The 18,746-nt window shown below is 42.0% G+C and overlaps 2 protein-coding genes across 10 annotated transcripts in view; one reads left to right on the forward strand and one right to left on the reverse strand.

Annotated features, from left to right (window-relative positions):
- LOC139381463 (membrane-associated ring finger (C3HC4) 5) overlaps window positions 1-11,975 on the reverse strand; it is a 59,151-nt gene extending 47,176 nt beyond the window's left edge. The window contains exon 1 of one of the 2 annotated variants that reach the window (XM_071125018.1): window positions 11,592-11,975. In XM_071125018.1, coding sequence (XP_070981119.1) covers window positions 11,592-11,635 — 44 coding nt within the window. In that variant the 5' untranslated portion in view covers window positions 11,636-11,975. The remainder of the gene's footprint in view (window positions 1-11,591) is intronic. The other variant, XM_071125017.1, reaches the window with a different exon arrangement.
- A 104-nt stretch (window positions 11,976-12,079) lies between these two features.
- Window positions 12,080-18,746, forward strand: part of LOC139381131 (cytoplasmic polyadenylation element binding protein 3) — a 62,902-nt gene continuing 56,235 nt past the window's right edge. For 4 of the 8 annotated variants that reach the window (XM_071124443.1, XM_071124444.1, XM_071124449.1 and 1 more), the window contains exons 1-2: window positions 12,080-12,174; window positions 14,563-15,410. In XM_071124443.1, the coding sequence (XP_070980544.1) occupies window positions 12,135-12,174; window positions 14,563-15,410 (888 nt within the window). In that variant the 5' untranslated portion in view covers window positions 12,080-12,134. Of the gene's footprint in view, window positions 12,175-12,701; window positions 12,810-14,137; window positions 14,349-14,562; window positions 15,411-18,746 lie in introns of those variants that run through there. The other 4 variants (XM_071124445.1, XM_071124451.1, XM_071124448.1 and 1 more) reach the window with 3 other exon arrangements.

Here is an 18,746-nt window from a genome sequence, read left to right on the forward strand (position 1 = left end):
TTCTTTATTTTTACTATCTTCTACATTGTAGAATAATAGTGTAGACATCAACACTATGAAATAACACATGGAATCATGTAGTAAAAAAAAAAAAAGAGTTAAGCAAATCCTAATATATTTTATTTGAGATTCTTCAAAGTAGCCACCCTTTGCCTTGATGACAGTTTTGCCCACTCTTGGTATTCTCTCAACCAGCTACACCTGGAATGTGTTTACAACAGTCTTGAAGGAGTTCCCACAAATGCTGAGCACTTGTTGGCTGCATTTCCTTCACTCTGCGGACCAACTCATCCCAAACCATCTCAATTGGATTGAGATCGGGTGATTGTGGAGGCCAGGTCATCTGATGCAGCACTCCACCAAAAAAACCTTGAATGAGTAAGTGTCCAACTTTTGACTGGTACGGTATATATACACACTGCTCAAAAAAATAAAGGGAACACTAAAATAACACATCCTAGATCTGAATGAATGAAATATTCTTATTAAATACTTTTTCTTTACATAGTTGAATGTGCTGACAACAAAATCACACAAATGATCAATGGAAATCAAATTTATCAACCCATGGAGGTCTGGATTTGGAGTCACACTCAAAATTAAAGTGGGAAACCACACTACAGGCTGATCCAACTTTGATGTAATGTCCTTAAAACAAGTCAAAATGAGGCTCAGTAGTGTGTGTGGCCTCCACGTGTCTGTATGACCTCCCTACAATGCCTGGGCATGCTCCTGATGAGGTGGCGGATGGTCTCCTGAAGGATCTCCTCCCAGACCTGGACTAAAGCATCCGCCAACTCCTGGACAGTCTGTGGTGCAACGTGGCATTGGTGGATGGAGCGAGACATGATGTCCCAGATGTGCTCAATTGGATTCAGGTCTGGGGAACGGGCGGGCCAGTCCATAGCATCAATGCCTTCCTCTTGCAGGAACTACTGACACACTCATGCTACCACTAGAGTGAAAGCACCGCCAGCATTCAAAAGTGACCAAAACATCAGCCAGGAAGCATAGGAACTGAGAAGTGGTCTGTGGTCACCACCTCCAGAACCACTCCTTTATTGGGGGTGTCTTGCTAAATGCCTATAATTTCCACCTGTTGTCTATTCCATTTGCACAACAGCATGTGAAATGTATTGTCAATCAGTGTTGCTTCTTAAGTGGACAGTTTGATTTCACAGAAGTGTGATCGACTTGGAGTTACTTTGCTTTGTTTAAGTGTTCCCTTTATTTTTTTGAGCAGTGTATATATATATATTCCTTAATTTCTCAGTAATATAGATGCTTAGCTTTCATTTGACACCCAATTTGACATGCTCATATGAACCTCACGCTGGTGCTCATGGATCCTTTTACATGGAAAGGGCAGGCAGGACATTTATTCATCATCCTTTTTGATGTGCAATAATAAACCTTAGCAGGTCGATTTTGAACGCTCTCCAAGCCCAACACTCCTTGCCAGGGCTCAAAGAATGTTGCTACTGTGGCACAGCAACCTAAGCACTATTGGACAATTGTGTTTGTATACAAGTCCAACCAGCAGGAAGAATACCTGGTTCAGGAAAAGAGCAAGAATGCAGCAACAACTCCCATGATTTAAGTTAACCTACAACTATTTTTACGCATCATTTCTGGAAATAGGGATTCACTGTCTGTTTTTTAAGAAAGGCCTGAGCCACTTCACAAAGTCTCCTTTCACTCAGCGGCAATCACGTGACTTTGGGAAAACTGGAGGTTCCGCAGCGCTAAGGCAGGCGAACGGATGTTGTCCCACAAAGGTTTTCAATTCAGATTAAGGCCAATTCAGATTAATTCCGCACGGCAGCCTTAGTGCCTCCACTCCATAAGAGATAGTCTGCCTGTACTGTCTACACAACAAACAATCCTGGGCTGCATCTACTCCACAATAAAACAAGTGATATCTAGCCTAGGCCTACTTCAACTGCCAACAAATACTTAGTTGGGCCTTTTATTTGTATTTATTTAACTTGGTAAGTAAGTTAAGAACAAATTCTTATTTACAATGACGGCCTACGACAGCCAAACCGGGACGATGGGTCCTATGGGACTCACAATCACGGCCAGTCGTGAAACAACCTGGGTTTGAACCAGGGTGTCTGTAGTGACGCCTCAAGCACTGAGACGCAGTGCCTTAGTAGGCCTCCCAAGTGGCGCAGCCGTCTAACACAACACATGTCTTCTACTACTAGCCTACACCATAACATTGTGGAACCTACCTCTACTCAATCAGGCTCATACTCCATGGCCCTCGTGTAATTGTTACTAGGGCTGTGCCCAACTAAAATCTTAAGTCGACCGAGAGTAGTCTGTTCTTCGGACCAATCGATTGGTCAACTTTTTTAAACATGTATAGTTGAAGTCAGACGTTTACATACACTTAGGTTGGAGTCATTAAAACTTGTTTATCCACCACTCCACAAATGTCTTGTTAACAAACTATAGTTTTGGCAAGTCGGTTAGGACATCTACTTTGTGCATGACAAGTCATTTGTCATGCAAAAAACAATCCAAGATGGCATAGCAGTCGGACATATTTGTCCTTCGTCTTGTCGTGTATATATATTTTTCTTCGCATGTCTTTTTATATTTTTCTAAACCCTTACTTCAAAATATTCTCCTGCAACCCGCCTCACCCAATGTGGTGTGGACCTGCTTTTTCTCTAACATATTTTTCTTTGCCTCTATTACTGGAATCTCTCCAACATAAACTAGCCAGCTAACTAGCCAGCTAACGGTCATCAGCTAACCTCTAGCTCGGAAAGCTCTCGCCAGTTTGTACAACGCAATTGAACCAGAGCATACCAGACCTATTTTTATCTCCATATCCCCGGATTCCTAACATTTGACCTCTGTCATTGCCAACAAAGGGTATATAACAAAGTATTGAGATAAACTTTTGTTATTAACCAAATATTTATTTTCCACCATAATTTGCAAATAAATTCATAAAAAATCCTACAATGTGATTGTCTGGATTTTTTTCTCATTTTGTCTGTCATAGTTGAAGTGTACCTATGATGAAAATTACAGGCCTCTCTCATCTTTTTAAGTGGGAGAACATGCACAATTGGTGGCTGACTAAATACTTTTTGCCCCACTGTATATAAATAGGCACCTGATGCTGTGATTAAAAATAAAGACAAATTACTAAAGAGGGACGCAGAGATCTATACAGCCTAACCAGAAAAAGAAAAAAAATATGTTGCCAACCCTCCTCCTCTCGCTGGTCTTTGCAGATTCTGCCATTACGCTCCTAAAGTTGCCGGTAATAGGCTACACCAGGGGTCTGCAACTTTTTCCATTTGGAGTACCAAGTTATCGTACCATTTCTACTAATCTGCGTGCCAGTTATGATTTTCATATGCACATTTTCTTGTAACATTTTGATCTCATTTATAATCAAGTCATTTTATAAAAAATATAAAAAATCTATGGCATGTGGTTAATCAAAATTATATCTAAATGAAAATGATACAAATCTAAAAGTAACCTCTATTGCTTTACCAAAATGTAAAAATAGCCTTCATACAGTGCATTCGGAAAGTTTTCAGACCCATTCACTTTGTCCACATTTTGTTACGTTACATCCTTATTCTAAAATGGATGAAATAGTTCCCTCCCCCCATCAATCTACATACAATACTCCATAATGACAAAGCCAAAACATTTTATTTTTTTTTGTAAAAAAACTGAAATCACATTTAAATAAGTATTCAGACCATTTACTCAGTACTTTGTTGAAGCACCTTTGGCAGAGATTACAGCCTCAAGTCTTCTTGGTTATGAAGCTACAAGCTTGGCACACCTGTATATGGGGAGTTTCTCCCATTCTTCTCTGCAGATCCTCTCAAGCTCTGTCAGGTTAGATGGGCAGTGTCGCTCTCTCCAGAGATGTTCGATCGGGTTCAAGTCCGGGCTCTGGCTGGAGCACTCAAGGACATTATGAGATTTGTCCCGAGGCCACTCCTGCGCTGTCCTGGCTGTGTGCTGAGGGACATTGTCCTGGTGGAAGATGAACCTTTGCACCAGTCTGATGTCCTGAGCACTCTGGAGCAGGTTTTCAAGGATCCCTCTTTACTTTGCTCCGGAATTGTAATTATGAGATTTCTGTTGTTTTGAATTTGGAGCCCTGCACTTTCCCTGGCTGTTGTTGAGGTGGGACGCTACCATCCCGAATATCCCAGAGAGGTTAACGGTAAAGTACTACTGGTGATACTGGTGTGCCATTCCTGCGGCCTCTGCAATGGATTAGTCCACTGAGACAGGAGTGAATCAGACAGGTGTCTCATGTGCAATAGATTAGTAATAATATATATATATATATATATATATATATGCCACTACTCGACTAAAAAAAATCTTGGTCGACCAACAGCCTATCGACCGACCAGTCGACTAAATGGGGTCAGCCTTAATTGTTACCACCTGTATCGAACAGCAGGAAAAAAAGTCAGGCTGGGAGTGAAGTCACACTGGCCCAATTACACTGAGTCTGCCGGAGTCTATATTTGACTGTCTGGCTCGGGAGCCAGAGCCAGTTAACCCAAACCTATCCCTTCAACTCTCTCCCCCAGGGAAAGTTACAAGACTTGCCGCGGCTCATATTTCACGTGAATGTGCAAATGTAACTTCCCCCTAGACCCATCGCACCCACCTCAAACACAAGTCACGGCAACCAACAACACCGACTTTAGAATATCAAAACACTTTCCGGGGTGTCTACAAGATAGGAAGAGTGCGACATAATGAGAAAAAAAGGGATACAAGATATTAAATTGGCTAATGTATGACTAATGCCCGACCAAAGTAAAAGAGTAGAGTGTGTGTGTGTGTGAGCCAGCCAAAGGTCAGGCAGGATTAAAGTATTTCTCCCTCCTCCATTCGTGAGACACTGCATTGCAGTGGGAACCAGCTGCTTGTGGCAGGCCCAGATAAGAGCCTGTGGAGTTGTGTGTTTGTCGCTGATAGAGCCGGGTACACAACCGCCTAAAGGAGGGGAACATGACATACATCCTTCTGCTATCGGTTTCTTCAAACAGACTCATGTTTCGTGCCTTTGCACTGAGCCCGGCTGCTGCATGGCAGCGGGAATGCAGAGTTGTTGCACATTGAGCAATCGCACAGGTTTCCTTCCACCCTTTTCACTGCACAACAGTTAGACTTATCATCTAAAATAAATATGTTTTCACAGTCCAGAGATCCAATTATGAAAAGTGCAGCATCACACGCTTTAGTACAGGCCTACATATGGGCACTGTGGCCTGAACAAGCCAGTTGTCTGTCTGTCATGCCAATAACTTGTTTTCCTTGGAAAAAAAGACATCGTACCACTTCTACTAATCTGCGTGCCAGTTATGATTTTCATATGCACATTTTCGTGGAACATTTTGATCTCATTTATAATCAAGTCATCATATCTAAAATACATTTAAAAAAATAAAATCACTGCCATGTGGTTAATCAAAATTCTATCTAATTGAAAATGATACAAATCTAAAAGTAACTTCTATTGCTTTGCCAATATGTAAATATTGCCTTCATACACTACATTCGGAAAGTATTCAGACCCATTCACTTTGTCCACATTTTGCTACGTTACAGCCTTATTCTAAAATGGATGAAATAGTCCCCCCCCCCCCTCATCAAGTTCACTTGTTGTGCCCAAAACAGTCCTCATTTGTATTATGGCACTAAGATGCGAGCTGCGACATTCTGGCAAATACGGCCCACAGTGGAAAATAAAACACTGGCAAGATCAGGAACGACAACAGGCCTGCTCTCAACAGGAGCAAATCGATAACTCACTGCTGGATCACCACCACAATCCACAGTCACGGCATTCATCACAGATCTCTCAATTTTACACGAGATTGCAAGGTTTAGCCTAAAAACTATGAAAAATGATCTAAGTCATTTTTTTTTTTCCAACTGAAGGAACTTTGATCCAATATCAAAAACAACAACAAAGTATTGATTGGCATGTAGGCCTAAAGTCATTCAACAACCTTGGCACTAAGTTTGTTTTCCAGTAAAGGTGAAAACATTGATTACACAAGGACAGGATATAGGCTAAGGCTCAAAAGGGTATATAAGGGACTTGCCTAAAATAAACAGCGGTAGCACTAAATTGTAGATTTGAGGATTATCAGAACATTTCTTGTCTTTGAAGACATGAATGAATGAAATAACCCAAATAACAATTTGGGTATAGTTTGCTTGAGATGCACAAAGGGGAGAGGAAAGCAACATATTTAGGAATGAAGAGCAGCTGGCTGCTACTGATTGGTCTATGTATTTCAACCTTCATATTTCACCATGAACACCAACTAACCCAGACTGAATGCCAGATTCTCGCTGAAGGTCAAGCATGCTTGTGACCATGGAAAGCATTGACAAACAAAAACGACTTACTTGACCTAAGCCTACATAGACCTATTAGAATAAAAGTATGAGTGACATACAAGATCAAAAATGTTTGGAAGGTTGTGTTAAAATGTGTGTTAAAATTATAGTGTAAAGTACCACTCAGTCTCAATTTCAGAAATATATTCCACGTCCATGCCCTCTTTAGGATTTTCGATTATGACCTAAAATTGTCTCTCTTTAGTCGTGTGTTGAGGCCAGCATTGCTAGCTCACAACCTCAATATCCAGTTGTTGGCAAACCTCAGATTATTAACTGGTTTACCTCGGCGGTAGGTAGGCTATTTCCCAGGTTGTGTTTTATTGTGAGAGCTGGGGAGAGTAAGATTTCCAATGTATACATACCACATGGGAAATAAACATGAATCTTGTTATCAGAATCAGGACAAGAGCATACCCAGGTCAAGGCCAGGGTGACCCTGGCAATCCCTGACTAGTGTGAAGGGCAAAGTAAACATCCCTGTTTCAGGACCCTGTCTTTCAAAGATAATTTATAAAAATCAAAATAACTTCACAGATCTTCATTGTAAAAGGTTTAAAAAATGTTTCCCGTGCTTGTTCAATGAACCATAAACAATTAATGAACATGCACCTGTGGAACGGTCGTTAAGACACTAACAGCTTACAGAGGGTCGGCAATTAAGGTCAGAGTTATGAAAACTTAGGACACTAAATAGGCCTTTCCACTGACTCCGAAAAACACCAGAAGAAAGATGCCCAGGGTCCCTGCTCATCTGCATGAACATGCCTTAGGCATGCTGCAAGGACGCATGAGGACTGCAGATGTTGCCAGGGCAATAAATTGCAATGTCCATATAATAAAGCGCAACAGGGAGATAGGACGGACAGCTGATCATCCTTGCAGTGGCAGACCACGTGTAACAACACCTGCACAGGATCGGTATATCCAAACATCACACCTGCGGGACAGGTACAGGATGGCAACAACAACTGCCCGATTATCACCAGGAACGCACACTCCCTCCATCAGACTACCCGCAATAGGCTGAGAGAGGCTGGACTGAGGGCTTGTAGGCCTGTTGTAAGGCAGGTCCTCACCAGACATCACCAGCAACAATGTTGCCTATAGGCACAAACCGTCGCTGGACCAGACAAGACTGGCAAAAAGTGCTCTTGACTGACGAGTCGCGGTTGTGTCTCACCCGGGGTGATGGTCGGATTCGCATTTATCGTCGAAGGAATGAGCGTTACACCGAGGCCTGTACTCTGGAGCGGAATCGTCTTGGAGGTGGAGGGTCTGTCATGGTCTGGGGTGGTGTGTCACAGCATCATCGGACTGAGCTTGTTGTCATTGCAGGCAATCTCAACGCTGTGCGTTACAGGAAAGACATTAACCTCCCTCATGTGGTACCCTTCCTGCAGGCTCATCCTGACATGACCCTCCAACATGACAATGCCACCAGCCATACTGCTCATTCTGTGCATAATTTCCTGTAAGACAGGAATGTCAGTGTTCTGCCATGGCCAGCGAAGAGCCAGGATCTCAATCCCATTGAGCACATCTGGGACCTGTTGGATCGGAGGGTAAGTTCCCAGAAATGTCTGGGAACTTGCAGGTGCCTTGGTGGAAGAGTAGGGTAACATCTCACAGCAAGAACTGGCAAATCTGGTGCAGTCCACGAGGAGGAGATGCACTGCAGTACTTAATGCAGCTGGTGGCCACACCAGATACGGACTGTTAATTTTGATTTTGACCCCCCCACCCCTTTTGTTCAGGGACACATTATTCCATTTATTTTAGTCACATGTCTGTGGAACTTGTTCAGTTTATGTCTCAGTTATTGAATCTGATGGTCATACAAATATTTACACATGTTAAGTCTTCTGAAAATAAACTCAGTTGACAGTTCCTTTTTTTGCTGATTTTAGTAGGACAGTTCTACCACACCTCAATGAAATGCCTATATTTAAACAGGCAATTCATTTTGGTGTTTTCCACCACCTTGACAAAGTATATAGTCCTTAAACCCACAAAAAGGGAGATTATATGAAGATGTCGGGTGCATTTCTCTGCCCAGGCAAGATCTTACAATTATCATGGTCCACAAACACCAACACAGTCTTGAAGGCATGACAACGCCTCTTCCCCCTGAGGAGGCTGAATGGGCACTCAGATCCTCAAAACGTTCTACAGCTAAACCATAGAGAGCATCTTGACTGGCTGCATCACTGCTTGGTATAGCAAGGCGTCAAGCTCTCTGCCATTCAGGACCTCTATATCAGACGGTGTCAGAGGAAGACCACCCAACTCAGACCGTTCCAGCTGCTACCACACGGCAAGCGGTACTGATGCACCAAGACTGGAACAAAACTGGACCCTGAACCGCTCCTACCCCCAAGCCATAAGACTGCTAAATAGTTAATTATCCAATAGCTACCCGGACATTCTGCATTGACTCTATTTGCAATGAACTCTTGACTCAACACATACGCTGCTGCTACTGTTTATTATACATCCTGCTACTAAGTCATTATTTTATCCCTACCTATTTGTAAATACACTACATGACCAAAAGTATGTGGACACTTCTTCGAACGTCTCATTCCAAAATAATGGACATTAATATGGAGTTGGTCCACCTTCGCTGCTATAACAGCCTCCACTCTTCTGGTAAAGCTTTCCACTAATGTTGGACCATTACGGTGGGAACTTGCTTTCATTCAGCCACAGGAGCATTCGTGAGGTTTGGCACAACCTTGTCAGCCACATCCGTAGCCATGAAGTGCTTTGAAAAGCTGGTAATGGCTCACATCAACACTATTCAACACTATTCTCTATTGCACTCTACACTGCCCTTTCCCACATGGACAAAAGGAACACCTATGTGAGAATGCTATTCATTGACTACAGCTCAGTGTTCAACACCATAGTACCCTCAAAGCTCATCACTAAGCTAAGGATCCTGGGACTAACCTCCCTCTGCAACTGGATCCTGGACAAATAAATAACGAAACATGTTCAATTTGGTTAAAATAATGCAAAAACAAAGTGTTGGAGAAGTAAAAGTGTAATATGTGCCATGTAAAAAAGCTAACGTTTGAGTTCCTTGCTCAGAACATGAGAACAATGAACAAAGCAATGAACGCAAGAGAAGTTAAACAATTTCACCTGGTTAATATTGCCTGCTAACCTAGATTTATTTTAGCTAAATATGCAGGTTTAAAAATATATACTTCTGTGTATTGATTTTAAGAAAGGCAATGGTGTTTATGGCTAGGTACACGTTGGAGCAACGACAGTCCTTTTTCGTGAATGCGCACTGCATCGATTATATGCAACGCAGGACACAGTAGATAAACTAGTAATATCATCAACCATGTGTAACTAGTCGCATGTAACTAGTGATTATGATTGATTGATTTTTACAAGATAAGTTTAATGCTAGCTAGCAACTTACCTTAGCTTGCTGCATTCGCGTAACAGGCAGTCTCCTCGTGGAGTGCAACGAGAGGCAGGTGGTTATAGCGTTGGACTAGTTAACTGTACGGTTGCAAGATTGGATCCCCCGAGCTGTCAATGTGAAAATGTGTCATTCTGCCCCTGAACAAGGCAGTTAACCCACCGTTTCTAGGCCGTCATTGAAAATAAGAATGTGTTCTTAATTAACTGACTTGCCTAGTTAAATAATAGGTAAAAAAAATATAAAAATATATATATTTTTTTTTAAATCGGCAAAATCAGTGCCCAAAAATACCGATTTCCGATTGTTATGAAAACTTGAAATCGGACCTAATTAATTGGCCATTCCGATTAATCGGTCGACCTCTAGTAGGTATCAACACATCTGCCACGCTGATCCTCAACACTGGAGCCCCTCAGGGGTGCGTGCTCAGTCCCCTCCTGTACTCCCTATTCACCCATGACTGCATGGCCAGACACAACTCCAACACCATCATTAAGTTTGCAGACGACACAACAGTGGTAGGCCTGATCACTGACAACGACAAGACAGCCTATAGGGAGGTGGTCAGAGACCTGGCCGGGTGGTGCAAGAATAACAACCTATCCCTCAACATAACCAAGACTAAGGAGATGATTGTGGACTACAGGAAAAGGAGGACCGAGCACGCCACCATTCTCATCGACGGGGCTGTAGTGGAGCAGGTTGAGAGCTTCAAGTTCCTTGGTGTCCACATCACCAACAAACTAGAATGGTCCAAACATACCAAGACAGCCGTGAAGAGGGCACAACAAAGCCTATTCCCCCTCAGAAAAACTAAAAATAACTGGCATGGGTCCTCAGATTCTCAAAAGGTTATACAGCTGCAACATCGAGAGCATCCTGACAGGTTGCATCAATGCCTGGTATGGCAATTGCTCGGCCTCCAACCGCAAGGCACTACAGAGGGTAGTGCGTACGGTCCAGTACATCACTGGGGCTAAGCTGCCTCTATACCAGGCAGTGTCAGAGGAAGGCCATAAAAATTGTCAAAGACCCCAGCCACAGACTGTTCTCTCTATTACCGCATGGCAAGCTGTACCAAGTCTAGGACAAAAAGGCTTCTCAACAGTTTTTACCCCCAAGCCATAAGACTCCTGAACAGGTAATCAAATGGCTACCCCCCCCCCCCCCAACCCCTCTTTAACGCTGCTGCTACTCTCTGTTTATCATACATGTATAGTCACTTTAACCATATCTACATGTACATACTACCTCAATCATCCCGACTAACCGGTGCATGTATATAGCCTTGCTACTGTTATTTTTCACTGTCTTTTTACTGTTGTTTTTATTTATTTACTTAGCTATTGGTCACCTAATACCTTTTTTTGCACTGTTGGTGAGAGCCTGTAAGTAACCATTTCACTATAAGGTCTACCTACACCTGTTGTATTCGGCGCACATGACAAATACATTTTGATTTGAGCCAGGTCGGAAGTGCATCGCGTGACACACCCCCATAAGTTAACATATCTTGGTCCCACTGATCCTGCCCCATGGTAACGACAATGTCGCGTGAACTTTGTATAGTTTGCATATATGACTAGCAACTCACAAGGTAAGAATTAGTGTAGTTATTAACCATGGCGCCCTTGCAGTAACCTGGACCGCCCCAGCTGTGAAGCGTTAGCAAGCTAGCTTCGCTAGTAGGTTAGGTAGCTACCTAACGTTAAACTCAACTCACCTGTCCAAATTCTGTTGCATTACCAATGCGATATCTTCCGACATATAGCCAATAAATGTAAAACAACACTTCAAAACGTTTTGAGTGTTTAACGATGCAGGTTAGTTGGCTAGCTTGGCCTTGTTGAAAGCGACGAGGCCTTCGAATAGTTTAGCTAGCTTGTTGGTTAGCCGAAATAAAGTAACTTCAACTATAAGCCAATTCCTTTGCGGTCATTCTAAATAATGCATTACTACTCGACGCTTCGCCTGCGGTTTCACGTTAATATTTTGCTAAAAAACAAGTAATACTTTGTTTATCATTAATGCATCGCTGTGACAACTTGACTCCATTGACTGCCTGTCTCTGAGGTGATGCGGTCTTCGTCACCAACAATAACAAGCCCGTCAGAGGCTGCGAAATCATACGTTTACAAGATGCCTGGGATATGTAGTCCGACCACATTTTTTTTCTCCTTCGTGTGGCCAAAGAATTATCAAATTAATGCTCTAACTTGTATAACGGACCTAAGAGGCACTACGGCTACTTGGGCAGACTAGCATCATGAAGATACACATATGGCTACAGAATACTTCATATTGCGGTAGGCTGCATATATTATACCTAGCTGTCAGTAGCGTTTCAGGCCATACGCTTCGGGAGTGCATGCCACTGAGTGCATCGCATTTATGGGCTAAATTGTATCTCTATTGGCGACATTTTCTCTGATAAAATGACTGCAAAATGTTGCAACAAGGGCTTTGCAGTCATGGAAGATATTGGGCAAGTGTCGTCTGGGTACAATTTTTCATAATTACATGGGTCTGTGGTTTGGTGAGGAAAAGCAGCCTCGTCTAATGATGATCCAATCAGACTATATATTGTTGCAGAAAAATTGACATTTTGAAACCCCATCATTAATTGTCATTAAATAGATGTCCTCGTTAAATACTAGACTACTTTTATGCAACAAAAAAATGCATAGGTCTACATTTAAAATAAAAGCTTACCAAAATGATTGTTTTATTTTCGACCAAACTTTGCATTCTGGAGGAGTACACTAAAACTATGAAACTACATTTCCCTGAAGCCTCTGCATCATCCATGCGCTTCAGTCAATCAGCTGTTGAAGCAACTACTGACTACCTCCGCGCAAGGGTAGCTCATTTGTCATATCTAAACCCAGACGAGGCAAACAGAAATAGCCATATTTACAGTCCCAAAAGGTGAACGATTAAGGTAAATTTAATGTCATGTGAAACAAAAACCGACAAGGGTGTGCATGCGGTTGTTGCCGTGTTTGTTTGGTGGTATCTGTACAGTTGTAGATTAGGGGCTGGTGGATATGAATGTATTAATAGCCCGCTTGTGAATGTATTGACTATCTTGTATAACCAACGCGTAGGAAAAATACGACTTTTAGATAGTCAGATTTGTGTATTGCTTTTCTTTTAGGCTGGTAAACTGCACCTATATTGATTATGCTACTTGATGACCTTGAATTGGCAACGTTTATGCGTCGAGGAGAAAACAAGGACTAACTGGGTGTCCAGAATGCTGTGCAATATTTTGCATATATTTTGCTTCGATAAGTCTACCTCACAACTCTTAGAAATATTCAGGAAGTCTGAGAATTAAAATAATGTGCTCAACCTAAATTTGACACAGCCTACTGCGTGTGTGAGTCGTTTTAGCCTATTCCCGAATACCTTCTAAATTCCAACATATGTGGCTTTATTATAGGCCACAGTTGTTATCTCTAATGATTCATAATTGAAATGGACAAAACCATGCAATCTCATAGCTCTCATTCAAGTGTGACTGTGCACGGCAGTCAGAATGGTTTTGATATGAGTAAATTGATACTGTTCTCAATTGATCAGCGAAAGACCTAATTATGTTTATAATGATGCAAACGGGACGCCCAGAATAAACGTATAGTGTATGATAGACCATACACTATTAGGAAAACCAAATGCAATATAGCAGGCTATACATTATAAATATTTTTGTTTTATCAATGCCGACGGAACATAAATGCAGACATGCATGAAAGAAGAGGCGAAATACATAGCCAAGGGTAGGTATTCTCTCGAAACCTGAAGAGAATCTGTCATAGTATGAAAAGGGTCTTAGGCTTTTCCAAACGTAGATATGCAGATAGGCGTGGCCTCTGTTTTAGCACCCATTTGCACCCTACTCAGAAAATGAGCAAATAAAAAGGAGACAGGCAAATTGACCAAGTTTAATGCAATAATTGAATCTGCCGCTAATCGTAATCTTTATAACGTTCATGCTTTTAGGGTGAAGCGTTTAGCCTCCCTATGTAGCAAGCCGTTCTGTCAAGTCACCTAAAATGTAGAACATGTCCAGCCTACTAGGCTGATGTCATACAAAAATAGTCGCCTATAAGTGCGTCATATCTATAGCTACTGCAGCAATCATTGACGCAGAAACTTAAGGAGAAGTGTCTTGCTCGTTCCATACGAAATAGCTATCTCTATCCATTTTTCTATGAAGTGGGTTGGTCAAGGTGGCGTGTCTCTTTAACCTTTTTTGAAGGACGCAGCAGCTGTATTTATTGACGTATGCAAATTAATTCAGGGGTGGTTCTCGTGAGAAAAAAAACAGGAACAAGAATCAGTTTCACATTGTAGTTCGGAGTTGCTGGGTGAAGGAAAGGAAAACGATACGTGGCGAATATTGGTGAATGTCGGTATCCTCCACGTGTATTTCCCGCATAGCCTACATCTGAGTGGAGCGCTGGCGTCCGAAAGGGTGAAACTATTGAATCTCTTGCTTTAGTGCACTTTATTGTGTCACATCGGTAGTCTTCGATTTTGTTTGCTGAATGGGTGATCACGAATTCGCATTGCAATTGGCTTGCAGCAGAAAAAATACACTCTTGAGTTCTATAAAATATCATAACAACCCTGCGAGCCTAGTCTATGACATTCTCAATAATAACTCGTCTCTGTTTTCCCCGTTTCAGCTCAGCAAACCATGCAGGATGATTTACTGATGGACAAAAACAAAGCCCAACCTCATCAGCAGCAAGATCCAACCGTAGAACCTCCCTCCACCCCGACCCCCTCGGAACCCACTACATCAGAGGAGAGCCCATCGAGTGTGAGCAACCAAGCAGCTTCAGCTCTCAACAAAGAGAAAGTGCTGATGGAGTCTCCGATCCTGCCGGGTTTAAATTTTCATCAGCCGCAGGAAACCGGTGGCACCCTGTCCCCCTCATTTGGTAGCACTTGGTCCACTGGAACCACAAACACCGTGGACGACAATTTTTTTCAAGGAATACCCTCGGTGAACGGAACAATGCTTTTCCAGAACTTCCCCCATCACGTCAATCCGGTATTTGGAGGCAATTTCTCACCTCAGCTTGGCTTGGCACAGTCTCAGCAGCAAGCCCAGCAACAGCAGCAGCCACCGCCGCAGCAACGGAGATCCCCTGTTAGCCCCAACCAAGGTCCTTTTCCACAGAGAAACGCATACAGTCACCAGTCTGTCATGAATAGCAAGGCTTCTTCACCTGCCTCATCTTCGGGTTGGAATAATCACCAAAATACCGCTTGGAGCACAGCCTCCAATCCTTGGAGCGGTCTCCAGGCAGGCAGGGACCCGCGGAGAGCTGTAGGAGTCGGGGTTGGCGTGGGGGTCGGTGTAGGGGTGCCGTCTTCCATGAATCCCATCTCCCCGATGAAAAAGCCATATTCCAGCAATGTTATAGCACCCCCAAAATTCCCGAGAGCTGGTCCCCTCACCCCGAAATCTTGGATGGAGGACAACGCCTTTAGGACGGACAACAGCAACAATATGATGCCTTTTCAGGTATGTTTGGATGTATAATAAGTAGCCTAACCTTTTAATACAATTTGAAAGATTTTCATTTTCAATTGAACGCAAGTGTGTTAGAAGATGATTATGGTAATGTCTTCATGTCCACATCATGAGAGCGAGAGAGAGCATCTTACACTGCAGAAGTAGCCCATAGCCATATGTATAGTCTACTCACAGGTTGCATTTAAAACACTCCCAGAGTGAGCTGGCAAAATATGCAAGAAATGTAACCATTTGTTGCAATAACCATAGCTATAGACTAACAGAGTTCTCCATCTCTGTCAACAAACTAGGTCTATAGCCTACGGTTTCAAGCATTCTACCAAATAATATCGCAGTTGCAAATGAGAACTGGTTCTCAACTAGCCTACCTGGTTAAATAAAGGTGAAATAATAAAATAAAAATGTACGGGCTGTGTTGAACATTAAGCTATGTTGAATATTCTTCATGTAAATGGTTCAAGAAAAAGAGGAAATACTTTGATTTTAGTCTCCTGCAACCCATACGGGCACCTGTTCAGATCATTAAAACATTGTAACTCTTAATTATGACAATGTTTAATTTTAAGAAGTGTCACAATGGATTGTTGAGTAGTCATAATATTGATTATGCTATTAGGACCTAATAATAAGGTTGTTATGCAGGCTATGCATCATGTCTTATTTTCCATTGGTGGACTGACTACATTGAAAAACGGCTCTGGAGGTCACATCCTACACTATCCTTGTGAAAATCATTGCAATTATTGAGGAAAATGAATGAATGTATGTATTTTGTAATGGTGCTTAAAGGGCAAACTGCTCGTATGTGATTGGCTATTTTTAGTCTAGTGTGTGGTGGGTCTTCGACACACTGCTGAGCTGCGTGCTGCTGTCATATGATGATGGAGTACTTTGTAACCAAATTATTATGAAAGTATCCGCTTCGCTATAAGTTATTAGTCATAATTATGTTGTAACAAAGTGACATTTGAAACATTGTTGCAACTCTCCTATATCAGTTCACCCTCCCCTGTTTTACTAGTTTGTAAATTAATTATGTTCTGACTGCGTAAACTCTTTACTTTGATGTCACTATAGCCTAATGTGCCGTGACAGTATCACATGACTTCAATTATAATATTTGGACAAGTAGTTAATTATTTTCAGTCCTAGTTATTTTTGAAAGCCTGTAGACAGAAATGAAAGAATTGCAATAGGCTTCAGCCGCTTGACAACCAAGTAATGAACCGTGTCTGGTCAGTAAATTGTGACTCTATAGAATATTTATATGTAGGCAACCTATGTCAAAAAAAAATGTCATTGTAGGGTATTTTAGCTAGGCCAAAGCTGAAAAGGGTAAGGTGCCTTTTTGAGGCATTAACTGAATTATTTCAAGCAAGTATTTTACTATAGAATGTAAGTCTCACATTTTCCATGCCTAGTTTGCTAGCACTGCAGTGGAGATAACCTAGGAGTCATGTGTGCTGTTAGTCAGTGATCGGTGCTGTCTCAGCGCAGCCTTATCAGATGTCTACGGCTTCCTCAGACACAAACCAATTAAATGCTATTCCATCTTCCCATTCTTTTTAGGCTATCACTTGGGCCCGATATATCTCCTTGTTCAAAAGCAGAGACAAAGGCATTGTTTAATGGAGATATATATAGGCCTTGTAGTACTTTACACCGATACCTATACCATTTTTGTTCCTGCTTATTGTGACTGATGGTTTGTGAGTGGGGACTTACGTTAGTTAGCACAAGACTTACCACAAAACCTAAAGCAACGCAGCATTGCTGTCACTGCTAACAATGCAGACTTCATTTATTTTAAACTCATTGCAGCACAGTTTTCCCATATAGTACTTTATGTTCTGTGAAGCCCCTTTGTCTCCAACACCCTGAACAGATAGTGAGTGACTCAAGCATTGCAACTACCCAATGTCCAAAATAGGACTCACAGACAACCAGTTATTGGAAAGTATTTTTCAGTGAAAACATTTGAAGTTTCAGTGTCAGAAGAATATTCACAATTACTAGCAGATGCGATCACACAATGGAGTCATCTCTCATTACTAGTTTGTTCTCCAATATTGTGTCTGATATAGTACATGTGTATTGTACAGGCTGCTTTGAACATGCTCCAACCTCAGAAATAGGTGAATCTACTCACCGAGTTAATCTACTCACTAAATAGTTAACCAAATAGCTACCCCGGACTATCTGCATTGACCCTCTTTGCACTCATCTGATACGCTGCTTCTACTGTTTTATTATCTATTGTGTCGCCTAGTCACTTTAGCCCGACATGGACAGTTGAACTCGGAAGTTTACATGCACTTAGGATGGAGTCATGAAAACTCGTTTTTCCACCACTCCACAAATTACTTGTTAACAAGCTATCGTTTTGGTAAGGCGGTTAGGACATCTACTTTGTGCACGACACAAGTAATTTTTCCAACAATTGTTTACAGGCAGATTATTTCACTTACTGTATCACAATTCCAGTGGGTCAGAAGTTTACATACACTAAGTTGACTCTGCCTTTAAACACCTTGGAAAATTCCAGAAAATGTCATGGCTTTAGAAGCTTCTGATTGGCTAATTGACATCATTTGAGTCAATTGGAGGTGAACCTGTGCATGTATTTCAAGGCCTACCTTCAAACTCGGTGTCTCTTTGCTTGACATCATAGGAAAATCGAAATAAATCAGCCAAGACCTCAGGAAAAAAGATTGTAGACCTCCACAAGTCTGGTTCATCCTTTGGAGCAATTTCCCAACGCCTGAAGGTACCACGTTCATCTGTACATACAATAGTACGCAAGTATAAACACCATGGGACCATGGTGTTTTCGCATCAATGTACTTTGGTGTGAAAAGTGCAAATCAATACCAGAACAACAGCAAAGGGCCTTGTGAAGATGCTGGAGGACACCGATACAAAAGCATCTATATCCACAGTAAAACGTGTCCTATATCGACATAACTTGGAAGGCCGCTCAGCAAGGAAGAAGCCACTGCTCCGAAACAGCCGTAAAAAAGCCAGACTACGGTTTGCAACTGCACATGGGGACAAAGATCGTACTTTTTAGAGAAATGTCCTCTGGTCTGATGAAACAAAAATAGAACTGTTTGGCCATAATGACCATCGTTGTGTTTGGGGGAAAAAGGGGGATGCTTGCAAGATGAAGAACCCCATCCCAACCGTGAAGCATAGCATCATGTTGTGTGGGTGCTTTGCTGCAGGAGGGACTGGTTCACAAAATAGATGAGGAAAGAAAATGATGTGGATATATTGAATCAACATCTCAAGACATCAGTCAGGAAGTTACAGCTTGGTCGCAAA

The sequence above is a fragment of the Oncorhynchus clarkii genome, chromosome 23 (genome assembly GCF_045791955.1).
Source record: "Oncorhynchus clarkii lewisi isolate Uvic-CL-2024 chromosome 23, UVic_Ocla_1.0, whole genome shotgun sequence".
Classification (NCBI taxonomy): domain Eukaryota; kingdom Metazoa; phylum Chordata; class Actinopteri; order Salmoniformes; family Salmonidae; genus Oncorhynchus; species Oncorhynchus clarkii.